This window comes from Diceros bicornis, chromosome 14 (assembly GCF_020826845.1).
Source record: "Diceros bicornis minor isolate mBicDic1 chromosome 14, mDicBic1.mat.cur, whole genome shotgun sequence".
Taxonomy (NCBI): Eukaryota; Metazoa; Chordata; class Mammalia; order Perissodactyla; family Rhinocerotidae; genus Diceros; species Diceros bicornis.
Genome location: NC_080753.1, coordinates 43,779,080 through 43,796,615, shown reverse-complemented (window position 1 = coordinate 43,796,615; position 17,536 = coordinate 43,779,080). Strand labels below are relative to the sequence as shown.

General features: G+C 44.9%; 2 protein-coding genes across 2 annotated transcripts in view; one reads left to right on the top strand and one right to left on the bottom strand.

Annotated features, from left to right (window-relative positions):
- Positions 1 to 1,973, bottom strand: part of GPLD1 (glycosylphosphatidylinositol specific phospholipase D1) — a 49,841-nt gene extending 47,868 nt beyond the window's left edge. Inside the window, exon 1 of the mRNA XM_058555162.1 lies at positions 1,877 to 1,973. Within this exon, the coding sequence (XP_058411145.1) occupies positions 1,877 to 1,973 (97 nt within the window). The remainder of the gene's footprint in view (positions 1 to 1,876) is intronic.
- Positions 1,974 to 7,860: 5,887 nt separating this feature from the next.
- ALDH5A1 (aldehyde dehydrogenase 5 family member A1) overlaps positions 7,861 to 17,536 on the top strand; it is a 30,595-nt gene continuing 20,919 nt past the window's right edge. Inside the window, exons 1-4 of the mRNA XM_058555159.1 lie at positions 7,861 to 8,313; positions 12,753 to 12,836; positions 13,547 to 13,717; positions 15,168 to 15,284. Coding sequence (XP_058411142.1) covers positions 7,960 to 8,313; positions 12,753 to 12,836; positions 13,547 to 13,717; positions 15,168 to 15,284 — 726 coding nt within the window. The 5' untranslated portion in view covers positions 7,861 to 7,959. The remainder of the gene's footprint in view (positions 8,314 to 12,752; positions 12,837 to 13,546; positions 13,718 to 15,167; positions 15,285 to 17,536) is intronic.

Below are 17,536 nucleotides of genomic sequence, written 5' to 3'. Positions count from 1 at the left end.
GCCCTGACTCTTCTACAAATCAACAGGAAGGTGAACATTCCTTGTGAAGACACATTCAAAGGTGACACCTTATTTCTATTGTGAATCACCTCCAATTTTTTAATTCATACAACAAAAAAAATAGCCACTACATTATAAGCATTATTACCATGAGAGACAAGTTCACAGCCCACACAAATAAACTATAGATAGGATTCCAGTAATTTACAAACCCAAACCACTCAATGAGGCGAATTCTAATTAACTAACTCACGTAAATGTCAACTTTCCATATAGGCCCTCTACAAGAAACAAAAAAGTGAACCAAGATATTTATAAAATCATCTAAGTTACTAGCAAATAAATGTTGGAGTTTTAGTCTCCTTTTTTATAAAAAGCCTCAAAATCTGTGCAGATTAGGAGTTGCCTTTAATTATGTTCACATAACATACATGTTTAATATATATTAATGTTATATTTAATATATATTACTCTATTAGGACCTTTGGCACCTACTGAAGAAAGGCAAGCAATTATCTAGTTTTATTAAAATTTTAGATTTCATCTGTCTTGTAAATGTTTAAACTCTAAGGATTAAAAACATGAATATTTCCATTTATGTTTGCTCCTCTTCAGCCCACTTACATAGTTTTAACAATTTTAATTTCATAGAACTCAGTGTTGGAAGATACTTTAGAATTCATCAAGAAGTTCAACCCCGTCATTTTACAGAAGAGGAATTGAGAGAGAAAGTGAATCGCTCAGAGTCACACATCTGTTTTTCAACAAAGGGAGTTTTAGAACCTCAGATTCTCTTTTCCATAGTTTCCTGACTCTCTTTTAGCAATAAATGTTTTTTGGAAAGAACACTGGACTAGCTAGCTGTCAGGATGTGTAATTCTAGGCAAGCCACTGACAAGTTAGCTGTGAAACTCTCTAGGATCAATTTCCTCATATATAAAATAAAGGGACTGGACTCCATGACCTCTAATGTCCTTTCAAACGGTAAAATTCTGTGATAAGGTTCTTGCCCGCCAGAACTCAATATCTAGGTCTACTTTATACTGATAGATTTTCATATTTTATTTGTAATCTTGTTGTTTTGCACCTTTTCGAGATAGCATAACCTTAGAATATTGTTATTGTTTTTATCTAAACTAAACTCAGACATTATGTATATCTGAAAATTAATATTAATCTGAAAATTGCTGTAAAACATCATATCTAATTATATTACAAATTGACTCACATTTTCCACGAGTTAAAAAATATTACAAATACACTTCATACTGGAACCAAGTCTTTGTGCTAGCATTCACCTAGATCCAGATAACTCTGCCTTCGCTCCTGAGCCTGTGGGCACCTACGTGCTTTCTTCCCCAGCTCCTGTCATCATTCTGGGCACCTCTAATGCCAGTGACAATTCAAATGCCCTTGCTTCCTTGTCCTCCCTGAGGTCAACTACCTCTAAAACCACTTAACTCAGGGGACCCACTCCCATGGTCACACATGGCCCTTTACATAAACTTGGGAATGTAAAACAACAAAAATAAATCCCTCACTCCTCCTCTACTCCACCCACCTTTCTCCTCTCCCATTCTATCAGTTCTGCTTCCCGGTAACCTCTAGTTTATCCAGCTCCTACTTCCCCACCCAGAGAAACAGCCAGGGAACCTAGGACCAAAGAGGCATCAGTTCTCTTGCTCCCTGCCCCTGCACTGAACCCACCCCGACAATCCCCAACCCTGGATGACTCCAGTCACGGCTTTCTCCTCTCTGCTGCCCCACTGCTCAGTGCAGCTGGGGAACTCATCAATACATGGAATAGCCTATCTCTTCCTTAATGTCTTTGACAGATTTAGAATCTTTAACACCATGACAAGACTATGGCACTTACCTATTTCTATGTGTGTTGAAACACCACACGCTGAACTTCTAGAGCAGAGAGAGCCCAGCGCAATCAGCAGAGCACACCAGAACCTGAAAGCAGACATGCTCTCATTACTCACTTCTCCTATAGCGACGGGAAACGCTCAGAGCAGCTGCACCCCTGAGAGAGAGACCCAGGCTCAGACCCACTGCTTTCCCTCTAAGCAGGTCACTGACTCAGGAAGCTAAGCCTCATTTCAAAATAATATCATTTTCCAGCAAAGTCAACTATTTAATTACTGTTTAACTTCACCAGAACAGTAAACAAACTCCACCTGGGAGAGAAAAAAAAGCGATAAACTGAAATCTAAATGCCTCTAGGTGGAAGCATTGCCATCTTCAGACCGAGGTTCCCTCTGGATTTCTTTTTAACATGACATTTGCCGGAGACACTAGCAAAGTTGTCTCCAACTCTTCTTCGCTTTCTTAAAAAAAGACTCACTTGTCCATATTAATATTCCATATATTAGACTGCCTAACCTTATAAGCGCTGATGGCTTGTGCATCCTTGCCACACGCATTTATCAGGTTGCCTTGCTTCCTCGGCCGCCAAAGCTGCAAGTGCTGGGAAAGCTTTTATGATGATCAGCTGGAGCCAGCTTCTCTGTCAGTATTTGGCAACAGATACTGACACTTGTACAAGATTACACAAGAGCAACCACTCCTGGTCTATCTCTGGCTGTTCTTATAGGGCTTATCCAGAGCCTGTTGCACGAGCAGATTCCTGCAGCCCAAGCAAAGATGCTGATTCCACTTGGCTGGCGGGGATGGAGGTGGCGGGGGTGGGGGGGGGGGGTGAATTTACGACCAAGTAACAAGGATTCAGAAAACGCTAGCCTCGGAATATACCTGTTATGAAGTATCCAATTGATAGCACTTAATCCATGGGAAAAACTAAGTTAAGCTCTTCACGGAAATGATGGTGATCTTAAAGCTCGAATCATGCATATTCCATATTAAAAGCAAGAAAGGAGATCCTGAAAGAGTGGGAGGAAATGGTATTCATTGTCAGGTTAGCCAAATGGAAGAGAAGAATAGAAGAGGGGATGATCTGAGACCCTTAGGTGTCTGCCAAGTGTCACCTGTAACCTTAAGTCAGCCACCTGCAAAGCCCCAAGGAAAGGAACTCCCAGCTCTCCCTCAGCTCTGACTGCTTTTAGGCCAGAGCCCATAAACTGATGTGTTTTGTGTGGCTAACAGGGTGTTTTCTAAACTTAGGCCAACTTCTTTTTAAATGGGAAAATCCTCATAGAAATCTAGATTTCTAGCTCTCTTTAAAAAAAAAAACAAGAACGGGCTTGCTGAACTGACATTCCCATGTGATATGACGCCCGGCTAGCGCCGAGGAGCCAGCTGACCCCCAAGACAGAACGTGCCCTCCCCGTGTCCCCCAGACCCCACCATCCACACCGTGTGTGCCGATTTCCATGCCCCTTCTGGCCACTAGAGGCCATGGAGTTTGCCTCCTTCTCACTCTGGGCCTTCCAAAGCATGCAAGTGAGGTGATGGCAATTATAGCTTGGGGCTTTGGTAAACGCAGAACATCTGGGGGTAGTCAGTCAATGGTAACCGTAAGAGGGATGCACAGAGTCGACAGGGAAAAAACAATGCTGCCTGGAAATGATATCTAACCAGACTTAATAAAACAAACCCATCCAAAAAGCACGAGGGAAGGAAATGGTCTCAGTAACTAAGCAATACTAAGCCCAAATTTTTCATTACGTATTTTGTGTTTAAGGTTCAGAATGACTTAATTTTATGCACGTAATAAAATAGGAGGGAATTATTTGCTTAGGGATCATAGTGTGATGGTCATGAATATGATCTTTATGTGACAATATTGCTTGAATTTTTATGAAGTTTGTATTTTATAACCATGAAAACATCAAAGATAAGCCTTTTAAAAGAAAATTAAAATATAGCTTGCAATATTAAGAAAACTACTTGACGAAAATAAGTATATAGAATTATTTTTCTTTCCACCCACACCCCCTTTCCTAATACAGGTGGCTTTGTTATAAAGGAGGCAGCATGATTCTACCACTTAGAGCTTTTCTGGAAATAGACACACAAGTTGAGAAGTAAATATGCAGTTACATTAAAGAGTGGGGTGGGGGATATTTGCTTGAGAGCTGTGGGGCCTCAGGCTTCATTTGGATCCCTGTTCTGCTACATTCTATCTGGATGACCTTGGGCAAGTTATTAAAAATTTCTTCGCTTCAGTTTCTTTACCTATAAAATTATCCATAAAAATAGGGACAATAATAGCCACCACCTTACAGGGTCATTGTTGAGTCAGAGGATTAACACGTGTAAAATGCATAGAATAGAGAGTGGTATACAGTAAGTGTTCAATGCATGTTGATTATTATCATTCAAAAGAAATTTTCGCTTTCCAAGAGTCACCTTAGATTTCTATTGAGTAACTATTTTCCTTATTGAATTTCAAAAGATTAAAAAAATTTTATACTCAGGTATTCAGTAATACATTTTATAACAATTTAGATGTGTATAAAGAAAAATTGGGTGGGATTTTTGAAGTGAAGGTGGGTCTTATGTGCATAATGGGATACCAATTATTTATTTATTTTTTTTGGTGAGGAAGACTGGCCCTGAGCTAACATCTGTTGCCTATCTTTCTCTTTTTGCTTGAGGAAGATTGCCTCTGAGCTAACATCTGTGCCAATCTTCCTCTATTTTTTGTATATATGGGAGGCTGCCACAGCACGTCTTGATGAGCGGTGTATAGGTCTGCTCCCAGGATCCAAACCGAAAACCCTAGGCAGCCGAAGCAGAGCATGCAAACTTAACCACTCCACCACTGGCCCAGTCCTGAGATACAATTTTAATGTCCAGAATCTTTTGAGATAAAACAGACAATTTCAGCTCACTTCTATACAAGTCTAATATGTTGCTGTCACCATAGTGCCCTTTTAGCAAATGGAGGGTAAAACGGAGAAAGGTAAGAATTAGGAGAGGGAGGTGCCCAGGACAAGGGCAGGCTAAGAAGATAGGAAGAAAAGGTCCCTGTCGCGTAGTGGTGTTGTCCTCGAAGGCCCCGGTGAGCATACCCAGCCAGGCTCTGGGGGGCATCAGGGCAGCCTAGAAGCAAGACAGGAACCAGGAGAGAACTGTTCCCACTCTGAATGGGGGCTTGCAGAGGGCACAAACAGTGGGAAAGATGGCGAGGGCGATGTCGTGAATTTCCTTGGCTCTAGGCATGTTTGCCTTTGTGGGTCCCTTCCTTCATTAAAATAAATAAATAAAAATCACACTTTACATCTGCATTGGTATAAATATTAATATACTTATATTCAACCTAAAAGTTCATTTTTTTCTTCTGATCTTAGAAGAAGTAAAACATTTTTGTGTGCCCCTAAAAGTACTGTGGGCCCATTGTATCTACTGTGTCTAGTGGAGAAGTCAGCTGGGAAAGGGAGTGGGCACCGTTTGAAACAGAACCTTAAAACGATAAGCAGACTAATTTAGTATCAAGAGGGGCACCCATAGTCGACTTCACTTTTCTGGGCATCGGTTTCCTCTAAAGAACTATTTTCCCCGAGCCTGTAGAAATCAGCTCTCAATAGAGCTCCTTCTGCAGGCAGTAGGTGGAAATACGCCAGCTCCCTAGTCCCGAGTGTGATACCCACTGGCAGCGGTCTCCCTATCAGGACTTCTCCTCTTTCCCCAGTTCCTCCAATAGAATACAGAACGAAAGAGTGAATCCACACAAAAGATGAAACTCCACTGTTCCCACTTCTGCCAGAAGTGACTGACTCAAGACTGAGTGATGCTGACTCAACCAAAAGCAAAGTGAAAATTTAAAGTATTGCCTCGGTGGGCCAGCCCTGTGGCACAAGCGGTTAAGTGCGGGAGTTCGCCGGGTTCAGATCCCGGGCGCCCACGGGAACACCGCTTGGCAAGCCATGCTGTGGTGGCGTCCCATACAAAGTGGAGGAAGATGGGCACGGATGTTAGCCCAGGGCCAGTCTTTCTCAGCAAAAAAAGAGGAGGATTGGCAGATGTTAGCACAGGGCTGATCTTCCTCACACACAAAAAAAATAAAAATAAAAAATAAAGTATTGCCTCAGCATTTTGCAAATAAAAATCCAGTGCCCTACAGAGGAAATGAACAGACACTTCTCCAAAGAAGATATAGGATGGCCAATAGGCACATGAAAAGATGTTCAACATCACTAATCATCAGGGAAATGCAAATCAAAACAACACTAAGATATCACCTCACGCCCATTAGAATGGCTATAATCACCAAGACAAAAAACAACAAATGTTGGAGAGGATGTGGAGAAACAGGAACCCTCATACACAGCTGGTGGGAATGCCAACTGGTGCAGCCTCTATGGAAAACGGTATGGAGATTCCTCAAAAAATTAAAAATAGAAATACCCTGATCCAGCTATCCTACTACTGGGAATCTATCCAACGCACCTGAAATCAACAATCCAAAGAGGCTTATGCACCCCTATGTTCATTGCAGCGTTATTCCCTATAGCCAAGAAGTGGAAGCAACCTAAGTGTCCCTCGACTGATGATTGGATCAAGATGATGTGGTATACATGTACAATGGAATACTACTCAGCCATAAAAAAAGACAAAACCATCCTATTTGCAACAACATGGATGGGCCTGGAAGGTATTATGTTAAGTGAAATAAGCCAGAAAGAAAAAGACAAACACTGTATGATCTCACTCATATGTGGAATATAAACCAACACATGGACAGAGAAAACTGTATTGTGGTTACCAGGGGCAATGGCGGTGGGGGGTGGGCACAAGGGGTGAAGGGAGACATATATATGGTGATGGACAAACAAAAATGTACAACCCAAAATTTCACAATGTTATAAACTAGTAAAACATCCATAAAAAAAAAAACATCCAATGCCCTAGAAAAAGGTGAATAGCCCACAGTCTCCAGGAAAAGCCAGGAAGAGTCTCTCAACTCAGTAGGAATGGAGAAGAGGAGATATGTTGAGACTAGGGATCCTAAATCAATGCTTAGACTTGAGCTTCATTTGAACCCAAAAATTCGGAGTATAGGTCTGCTATTTTTATTTCTATCCTCATTCAAGTCGAAGCTTCCTTGCTGTTTCCAGAGTTTTAGGCCCAAGTCTAATTATGATTATACTTTGGTTAATTTAATTTTGACAAATGGTCCCATTGACTAGTTGGCGGCCTAACTTAAACCTTACTAGTGGCTTGACCTAGGGCAGCTAGTATGACTTGGAACGTCGCACTGAATTTAAGGTAGCTACTGTACTGAGCATTATTCTCTCACTGCAAACCCATGGGGTAGGTATGCTCCATTTTACAAAGGAGAGGACTGAAGTTAAGTAAAAATTTGTCGAAGGTTACAAAGCTTGTTGACAACAGATTCTGAGTTTGGATCCAAGTCTTTTTGTCTCCAAAGGCGCCGTTATGTATCAGGGGCACCCGTGCTCCCAATTAACGGAGAGAATACCTAGACACACACCCAGAAAAGCATCGAAACAGACGCTGAGCTACACTTCACCCCCTTAGAGAACCCTCGTCCCAAATCGTAAGCGCGCACGAGCTGCGGCGATGAAGAAATGTGATCACGTCCTTAGCATCTGGGGCAGACACCAGCGCATCCACGGACCAAGCGCAAATTCCAGTGGTGGGGGGGCCGGTTTAGAGGGATGACGTGGGGGAGGGAGCGGTTCTCCTGCAGCGGTTGGGAGGATAAGGAATAGTTACAGACAAATGAGCACCCGAGAAGGGGTAGGGTGACGGCAGCCTGCAGGCGCATCTCCCCGCGAGCCTTCCCCTCCCCTGCTCCAACCCTTCCCAGGTCGCGCAGGGAGCGAAGCCGCCCGGCGCTCAGGGCAAGGTCGCGAGTGTGGCGCGGCGGTGCGGCGCGAAGGGCGCGGGAGAGGGCGCTGCTCCGCGTCTCCCCAACCTGCAGCCTGCGTCCGCCGCCTCCTCGCTCCTCTCGTTGCCCGCGACCCCTGCACTCGAGGGAGGGCGCTCGCTTGCCTGCTTCCTGCTTCCGCCGCTGCCTCCCGGGCCATGGCGACCTGCTTGCGGCTGCCGACCTGCGGGGCCCCGCGCCTCCCGCGTGCGTCTCCCGGCCGCGGGCTCTGTCCCCGCGCCGACTGCTCGGTGCCCGCCGCGCGGCCCGCGCCCGGCCGGGCCTGGCTCCGTGGCTATGCCGGGGGCCCAGGGGGCCTTTCCGCCGCGCTGCTGCGCACAGATGGCTTCGTGGGTGGCCGCTGGCTCCCGGCCTCCGCCACCTTCCCCGTGCACGACCCAGCTAGCGGCGCCAACCTGGGCATGGTGGCCGACTGCGGGGTGTCCGAGGCCCGCGCCGCCGTGCGCGCCGCCTACGAGGCTTTCTGCAGGTGGAAGGGGGTCTCGGCCAAGGTGAGTGCGCACCGGGTTCAGGGGGCGAGGGGGCTCTGCCCCATGGTGAAACCAGCTGCGTCGCCTCGCCCCTCCCCAAGTCTGCGGGATACACCATGCGGAATGTCATAGAAACGAGATGATCAACAAATAAGTTTGGAGCGTCGGCTTTGTGCCAAGGACTGTGACAGGCGGGCGCTAGGGACACGGCCCCGCCTTCAAGCCTCAAAGTGTCCTGTAGGGGAGGTATGGTGAACAAATAGAGAGGCCTGTCTGTGTCTGGGTGTGATGATGATGATGGCTGGAACTAGGGTGGTAGCAGTGGAGGTGGTAAGAGTGGTCCAACAAAGGATATATTTTGAAGGTAGAGCCACCCGGATTCCCTGACAATTGGGGGGTGTGAGAGAAAGAGAGGAGTCACCGATGACCCCAGGGCTTTTGGCTACAACAGCGGAAAGGAAGGAGTAACCATCCACTGAGATGGGGAAGGGTGTGAGGGAGGAGCACTGGGGTGAGAAATCAGAGCTCAGTTTGCACACGTTGAGTCTGAGATGTCTGTTAAGACACCCAAGTGAGGATGTTAAGTAGGCACTTGGCTACCTGAGTCTGGAGGTTGAGAGGGAGGCCTGAGCTAGAGATGTAAGTGTGGGAGTCAGACGGCAGGCACTGACAGCTGTGGGAATGATGAGATCCAGGAAGGCAGTGGATCAAGCACTGACTGCTGGGCCCTCTGGCATCATTTGGGAGTACCCACTAGGGCCCAGTGTCAAGCCTGCCATACAGGGGTGTTACAGCGCAGTCTCCTGAGCTCTTCCAGCCCTGTCTCTGGTTCAGTGGCTGTTGGGAGCCACAGGGCTGGTGTTGGGGGCTCTCGCTGATACTGGCACCATCACCTGTGTTCAGATCACAGCTCATGTATTCGTGTGTTCAGAGGTCTAGCTCGTGTATTCTGCAATTGAGCCTGTCAGACCACACAGCCTTCCATTATCGTTCCTTCTCTGAACACACCTTGGGTCCATTGTCTGGCGTTTCCTGTTGACATCTTTTGCGTTGCCTCGTGTCTTTTCACATGTTTTCTGACCTCCTTTTTCCCGCCTTGTGAACTCCTGGAGAAGCTCTTGGAAAGAAGGGAGTTGATATTTATTAACCACCTCATAAGCTAATGTATTAGTCTCCTATGACTACTGTTAACAAATTTCCACAACCGTAGCACCTCAAAACACAACACAATCTTATTCTCTTACGGTGCTGGAGGTCGGAAGTCCAAAATGGGTTGGCAGGGCTGCGTTCCTTCTTCGAGCTCTGGAGCTTTCTTGCCTGGTCCAGCTTCTGGAGGCTGCCCACAGCCCTTGGTCTGTGGCCCCACATCACTCCAATTTCTGCTCCTGTTGTCACATCACCTTCTCTGGCTCTGACTCTCCTGCCTCTCTCTTATAGTGATCCTTGGGATTACATCCGGCCCAGCTGGATAATTCAGGATCCTCTCCTCACCTCAAGATCCTCAACTTAATCATATCTGCAAAATCCCTTTTGCCATATGAGGTAACATACTCACAGGTTCCGGGGATTAGGATGAAGACGTCTTTGTGGGCCATTTTTGTGCCTACCACAGCTGAGTACTGTTTACACATGTTCTATTTAGTCCTTTCAAAGGCCCTGGGAGGTAGATACTTGATCCATGTTGTGGAGGAGGAGGAGGAGGCTGGCTGAGAGAGGCTCATAGTTCACCGTCGGTAACTTCACTCCTGCTCAAGTGGAGGGTCTGGGATTTGAGCCCCATGTGACTCCATCCACCGTGAGCCTCCCAGGACCCCTGTCTGGGTCTTGCACATTCACACAGCTCCTCATGAAGGCTGTAGTAGTTTCCTGAGGCTGCTGTAACAAAGTACTACAAACTTGGTAGTTTAAACAACAGAAATTTATTGTCAGTTCTGGAGTCTAGAAGTCCGAAATCAAGATGTTGGAAGGGTTGGTTCCTTCTGAGGGCTCTGAGGGAAGGATCTGTTCCACCCTTTCCCCTGGGCTTGTAGAGGGCCGTCTGCTCCTTGTGTCTTCCACATCATCTTCCCTCTGTGTGTGTCTGTTTTTGTGTCCAAATTTCCTTTTTTTCTAAGGACACCAGTCTTATTGGATTAGGGCCCACCCTAACGAGCTCATTTTAACTTGATTACCTCTGTCAAGACCCTATCTCCAAATAAGGTCACATTCTGAGACAGAGAGTTAAGACTCTAACATATCTTTTTTGGGCAGACACAATTAACTGTAACACGGGCTCTGCGTACTTGAAGGTGATTCGTTGCCTCTGCTGGTTTCTCTGTTCAGCCTGCACGTTTTCTGGCAGCAAGCAGAATCTACTTTTTATTCTTATGGTTCTCGTGCTGTTTCAGGTTCTTCTCTCATTCTCTCTCAGACTACGTATGTGCTTTCTTCCTAGCAGGCCATTTACTCAGATATTTACTTTCTTTCTCTGAGCCAGGCCTTCTAGATTTTCATCTGTCTCTCACCCAGAATAAACCACAGCACACTAGCCTGTAGTCATCAGATTCTTAACTGGGTAAACAAAATGAAATTACGGTGGTAATGTTGTTTGAAGAGTTGTTTGTCAATGCCTCTTCTCTGGGGGGCTGAGATATAGAAGCCGTCATCTCAACAACACCCCCAAGAGGTGAGAGAACACAGCTTGTTAGCCTCTCCGAAACAGAGAACGGAAAGTACCCAGAGAAAGACAGTTAGAGGTGTTTACGCAGGCTCAGGCTCTCTGCTCACGAGTGGAATGAGAAAATGATTAAAATCTTACACCTGCTGAGTGGATTGGAATGTCAGAATGACAAACCAGGTTTGCTCATTACCCTGGGCAGCCCTTCTGGCAGGAAAGAGGAAACCAAAGATTCTTCTTTGCTTCAGATACACCTGTTCAGATGCAGGAGGTGGGAGCTCTGGGGCACATCTTTCTTTAGAGGACCTCTGTGTGTTAACCTGGACTCTCTGGGCCCTCTTTTTTTTTTTTTTTGTGAGGAGATCAGCCCTGTGCTAACATCTGCCAATCCTCCTCTTTTTTTTTTTTGCTGAGGAAGACTGGCCGTGGGCTAACATCCGTGCCCATCTTCTTCCACTTTATATGGGATGCCACCACAGCATGGCTTGCCAAGCAGTGTGTCGGTGCGCGCCCGGGATCCGAACCGGTGAACCCCGGGTCACCACAGCGGAGCACGCGTACTTAACTGCTTGCGCCACCGGTCCAGCCCCTTTTTTTTTGTTTTTTAATGGTTTTATATAAATGAATTCCTTTGTGTTTTTTTTTTTGCTGAGGAAGACTGGCCCTGGGCTAACATCTGTGCCCATCTTCTTCCACTTTATATGGGACGCTGCGACAGCATGGCCTGCCACGAGGTGTGTTGGTATGCACCCGGGATCTGAACCAGCAAACCTGGGGCCACCACAGCAGAGCACGCACACTTAACCTCTTGTGCCACCGGCAGGCCTCTGAATTCCTTTTTTAAAAAATTTATTTTTTTTTTTAAGAAACCCATAATATTCTTAATAGTCTTAATAATCCAATCCTTTTATCCATTTTTCATGATTTGGAAATTTTTTTAAATTGTAGTAAGATATGCATAGCATAAAATTTACCATTTTAACCACTTGTAAGTATACAGTTCAGTAGCATTAAGTACATTCACAGTGTTGTGCCTGGGCCCTCTTTTCAAGTGTGTAAAACTCTTTCTTATGCCTCACACACCCCATAAACCTCACCCCAGTCTGTGGGAGAAATCAAACTTGCCAGTGAGCTGTTAAAATAAGGAACTGTACTTGAGGACATTATGTTGAGTGAAATAAGCCAGTCACAAAAGGACAAATACAGTATGATTCTGCTTACATGAGGTACCTTGAGTCGTCAGATACATAGAAACAGAAAGTAGAATGGTGGTTGTCAGAAGCTGGGGGGAAGGGACCTATTTAACAAGTACAGAGTTTCAGTTTTGCAAGAAGGAAAGAGTTCTGGAGATGGATGGTGGTGATGGTTGCACAACAATGTGAAGGTAATTAATGCCACTGGAGTGCACACTTAAAAATGGTTAAGATGGTAAATTTTACATAATGTGTATTTTACCACAATTCAAATAATAATTTTTAAAAAGTAGGGAACTATCCCTTTGTGTAGTGAAATTAAAGTTATTCATATTTACCATAAACAATAACAGCTGTTCCATAATTTATGACTTGGTACACCCCTTTAGATGCAAGTTGAAATTGCATCTTTATTATTACTTATCAGAAAAAAGTCTGTATACCTGAAACTGATATAATGTTATATGTTAATTATATCTCAATAAAAAAAAGAAGGAAGGCCAATGTGTCTCCCTAAGAATGAGGCCACACAGCGAATATTTTAGGAAATTGAAGATTATTTGACAGTCTTTCTTACGCTTGGCATTTCACTATTTTTCTTTCTTTTTCAGGAGAGGAGCTCATTACTTCGGAAATGGTACGATTTAATGATACGAAATAAGGATGACCTTGCCAAGATAATTACAGCTGAAAATGTAAGTTCAGGGTCCTAACTTGCTACCCCACAAAATTGAGGAATTCTTAGAATTAAGAATTCTGAGCCTAAAGCTTGGGGAAGCCTCTAACTTCAGTGCTGTTCTGTAGCTAAAGAAAATGTGAATTCCTTGCCTAATGATCAGATATCAACTAATTATTGTGCCAGGTACAAACTTTTTCTAATGAAGCCAGGCGCTCATATTTCCTAAAACAAAATTTTTATGTACTAATTTACTCTTTAATAGTATGCAAGGAATAGATTTTGAGTGGAACTAAGTAAATCCTGCTTTTTCACCATTCCAGTTTTTTTTTTCCTATGTGGCTATTTTGGTTGATTTTTCATGTTGTTTTTGTACATTTAAAAATGTACCAGTAGGTGCTCTGTAGCTACAGTAAATTACACCATGGTCACAACATTTAGAAGATATTAGGAGAAAAAAACTAGAAGAGACAGTTCTAGTTGTTCCCTCCTAATTTTTAAACATTGACATGCAAATGATGATCAGTTGTGGTCTAAGGTGGCACACATGCCAATTAGTTGTAATTCTGCTTTCTAAAACTCAGACTGCTTAGAAATTTCTCAACAACCCCGTGGGTTTGTAATGGGAGACTTTTCTACTCTGCTTGCAGCCTCGAAGAATTTAGAAACACCGAGTCATGCTCTCGTTATTGGAAGGTAATAAATGTGTCCTTTTTTGATTTAATTTAGGGAAAGCCCCTGAAGGAGGCACAGGGGGAAATTCTCTATTCCGCCTTTTTCCTCGAGTGGTTTTCAGAGGAAGCCCGCCGCATTTACGGAGACATTATCAGTGTGCCGGCAAAAGACAAGCGGGCCCTGGTCCTCAAGCAGCCCGTGGGTGTGGCTGCAATCATCACCCCGGTACGTGCGGGATCAGAAGATCCCAGAGGAGGAGCTTGAGTAGGGACTTGGGAAACACCTCATTCTTCCCTGTGAAGAGGTGTGCTCTGCCTGATAGCTGTGTCACCTGTTCTTGGTTTCCTGATTCCTTTGCTGGAGGTGGAGGTGTGTTTCCTGGTCCTCTGTGATAATGTGAGGTGTGGTGGTGGCGAGTGGGAAGACATGTTTTTTAATGCCTGCAGAAGTGGGACGACTCACAGGAGGACCCAGGGGCCTTTCTGACTTGGCATGAAGGCTTCTTGGCATTGCCTAGCACATCTGAAAAGATCTTCTGGTATTTATCATTTTTTTAAAAGACTTAAGATATGACACATTTTTTAATGTGCCATAGTTTTAGGAAAATTTGATGCTTAATTTATGGTTATCATCAACAGTAGAGGGTTTGTGTACCCACCAGCAGGCACTGGGTGGGGTTCTGGAGGTAAAAAGGCTGAAAAATAAGGTATTGTGTTTGCCTGGATGGGGCTGCAGTATACTTGTGGAGTGACCAGCCTTCCTTGGACCTACCTTCTACCAGGGCCATATTAACTTCTCTGCAGTGTCTGCCAGCTGGTCTCAAGACTGCTGTTCTTTCCCTGCTCAGCATAATTATAGGCATCCCTCCCTTTTACTGCCTAGACTACTAGGTTTGACTCAAAGCTCACTGTTTAGCTGTGTGATTTGGGGCCAGATACTTAACATCTCTGTCTCAGTTTCCCCAAATCTGCGAAGGAAGATAATAATACCAAGCTCATTGAGTTGTAATGAGGATTTAATTAATTATAATTGAAAAGTGATTAGAACAGTGCCTGGTACAGAATAAGCATTATACAAGTATTTGTCAAAATAAAATAAAGTACTGTTAATATACGTAGATATCTGTAGCTGTCTGCATGTCTATTAGTATATAGAGAGGGGGAAGTAATAAACCATCTGCTATTTTCCAAATCTCCTTTGCTCATATTTTCTCCCAAAGGGTCAACTGTGGCCCTCAGGCCAAATCCAGCCTGCTGCCTGTATTTGTAAATAAAGTTTTATTGGGACAGAGCCATGTCCATTCATACACATATTGGCTGTGGCTGCTTGCAGATTACAACCACAGAGTAGCTGCAACAGAAACTATATAACCCATGAAGCCTAAAATGCTTATTACCTGGCCCCTTACAGAAAAAGCTTGCAGACCCTTGGTGTAGATAATTTTGTACTGTTTTAAATTCTGAAAATATTTCCTGTCTTGATGAGCCCTTGTCTCCTGAGTCCCTCAAGTTGACAAGTATCGGGTGTTCTGAGAGCTCGCCTGTGCAAGAGCCAGAGAACAGCTTTGCCAGGCAGTTGTGCAATGGAATTTGTTGACTGGCTTCTAGACCTATCTTGCTTTGAAGTATGGGGCAGTCCTTCCTCTCACCTACTTCTTCTGCTCTTCTGACCCCAGTGGAATTTTCCCAGCGCCATGATCACCAGGAAGGTGGGGGCCGCCCTGGCAGCCGGCTGCACCGTGGTGGTGAAACCTGCAGAAGACACGCCCTTCTCTGCCCTGGCCCTGGCCGAGGTGAGCCTCTCTCCCTGGGTTTGTGCAGAGCCGAAAGAGTCTGATATTTGTCTGGGATAGAAAGAAGCAATTTCGAAGCCTCTGTCTTTGCCTACATCTCATGCTGGATGGTGTTGTGTTCTAATTTACTAGCAATTATTTTAAGTCAGGTGTTGGTTTTCTTAGAAAAAACAATGGATGGGAGATTTTCTGACATCTGTAGGCAGTATATGTTTTAGGCTACCCTAAAAATGATCTCTCTCCATCATTTTTATTAAGTAGGCAGCCATAGCAACATGACTAAACTGGGAGCATTTCTCACATTTAGGGAACCTCATTTACCACTCCCTTCTCCAGTTCAATCTTAATTCAGTCAGATCTTGTCCTTCTGTTTAAAACCCTTTAATGGCTTCTCATGTCACTCAGAGTACAATCCAAACTTCCTGGGGCTGGCCCCATGGCTTAGCGGTTAAGTGTGCGTGCTCCACTACTGGCGGCCCGGGTTTGGATCCCAGGTGTGCACCGACACACCGCTTGTCCGGCCATGCTGAGGCCACGTCCCACATACAGCAACTAGAAGGATGTGCAACTATGACATACAACTATCTACTGGGGCTTTGGGGAGAAAAAAAAAAAAAAGGAGGAGGATTGGCAATAGATGTTAGCTCAGGGCTGATCTTCCTCACAAAAAAATAAATAAATAAACAAACTTCCTACAGTGGCCTTCAAGACCCTAGAAGATGCCACCTCCCCGGCCCCCAATGCTCCTCCTCCCTTAGCTATCACTCCATAGCCCTTTTCTTGTCTGCTCCGGCCACTCCGGCCCCTGCCGCTCCTCAGAGCACACCAAGCTCACCCCCGACTCAGCTTTACACTTGCTTTTCCTTCGGTCTGGAAAGTTCTCCCCCAGGGATGCCCGTGATTTGCTTCTTCAAGTCTTACTCAAATGCCACCTTCTCGGTGAGTCCTCCCCTGGCTACCCTATGTGAAGACCACAGCCTTGAACTCTTGTGCTCCTGGTCGGCGTCCTGGCTTTATTTTTCTTCCCATAGCACTTAGCAGCACCTAACCTACTAGATACTTTACTTACTTGTTTTGATAATTATCTGCCCCCACCAGAATGTAAGCTCTGTGGAGACAGGCTCTTGGGTCTGTTTTGTTCACTGCTGTGTGCCAGGGCCTAGAACAGTGCCTGGGTATAGGAGACAGTCAGTATCTGTGGGAGGGAGGGAAGGAACCAGGGCAGGATGGAGAGAAGAAAGGGGGGAGGGAGAGAAGGGGAGAGGGAGGGGAGGCTTGGATTGGTGGGCCTCGTCCTCTTTTGGGTCTCTTTGCTGCTGTTTTTGCACTTTGCCCTGTGGTCAGATAAAGGGGCTTCTGAAAGACCAGACCTAACCATGCCCAGGGCAGCGGCAGTTACCACGCTTGCTGTTCTAGACTCTCAGGGACCCGGTGCCGCTCCAGACCCAGTGCCTAGAAGCTCCTGTCCTAGAGGGCACTTCACCAAATGGCACCTTATTTCAGAGGCAAATCAGTCGTTTTAGTCATACAGAAGCATTAACTGAATGGAAGGCTTTTTTTTAGATGGGCTGTTATAGTTTTACCTGAAATCATTCTTAAATCTGTGCGATGTAAGTTAACCTTTTTATCAGACTCCTGAGGCATAGATAGAATTAATGGTGTATTTCCTACAGATTATAGTGTTTAGAGCCAGTACCAATGATTGTTAGACCCCACCTGCTTACAAAATTTATCTGAAAGCACACATCTATATTGATTGGAAAGGTTAAGAACCACATTTTTTAAAACCTCTATAAACTGAGAGATTATCTCAAAGGAAAAATGCAGCTTCTTAGACCTACAGAAAATAATAGGTCCTTAGTGAAGGCCTAGAAACTCCAAGGATCTCTCTTTGCCCTGGACGAGGCAGTTTATCCTGCTTTGCCTGTGTCTTCATTCAAAATAATCATAAAGTATTTGCATCCAGTGTTGTTTTCTGTTTTTTATTGTAAAATAAAGTAGATACAGAAAAACCATACAAAACAAATTTACAGCTCCATGAATGATTCTAAATTGAACACCCTTGTAAGCACCACCTAGGTAAGAAATAGAACTTTGCCAGCTGCCCCAGAAGGACTCTTTGTCCTGTCTGAATCCCACTGCCTCCTTGCCTCCCTCCCTCCAAGATAGCCTGTCTTGATTTTTATGGTAATGACTTTGTGGTTTTTTTTTTTCTTTTTTGGAGGAAGATCAGCCCTGAGCTAACATCTGTT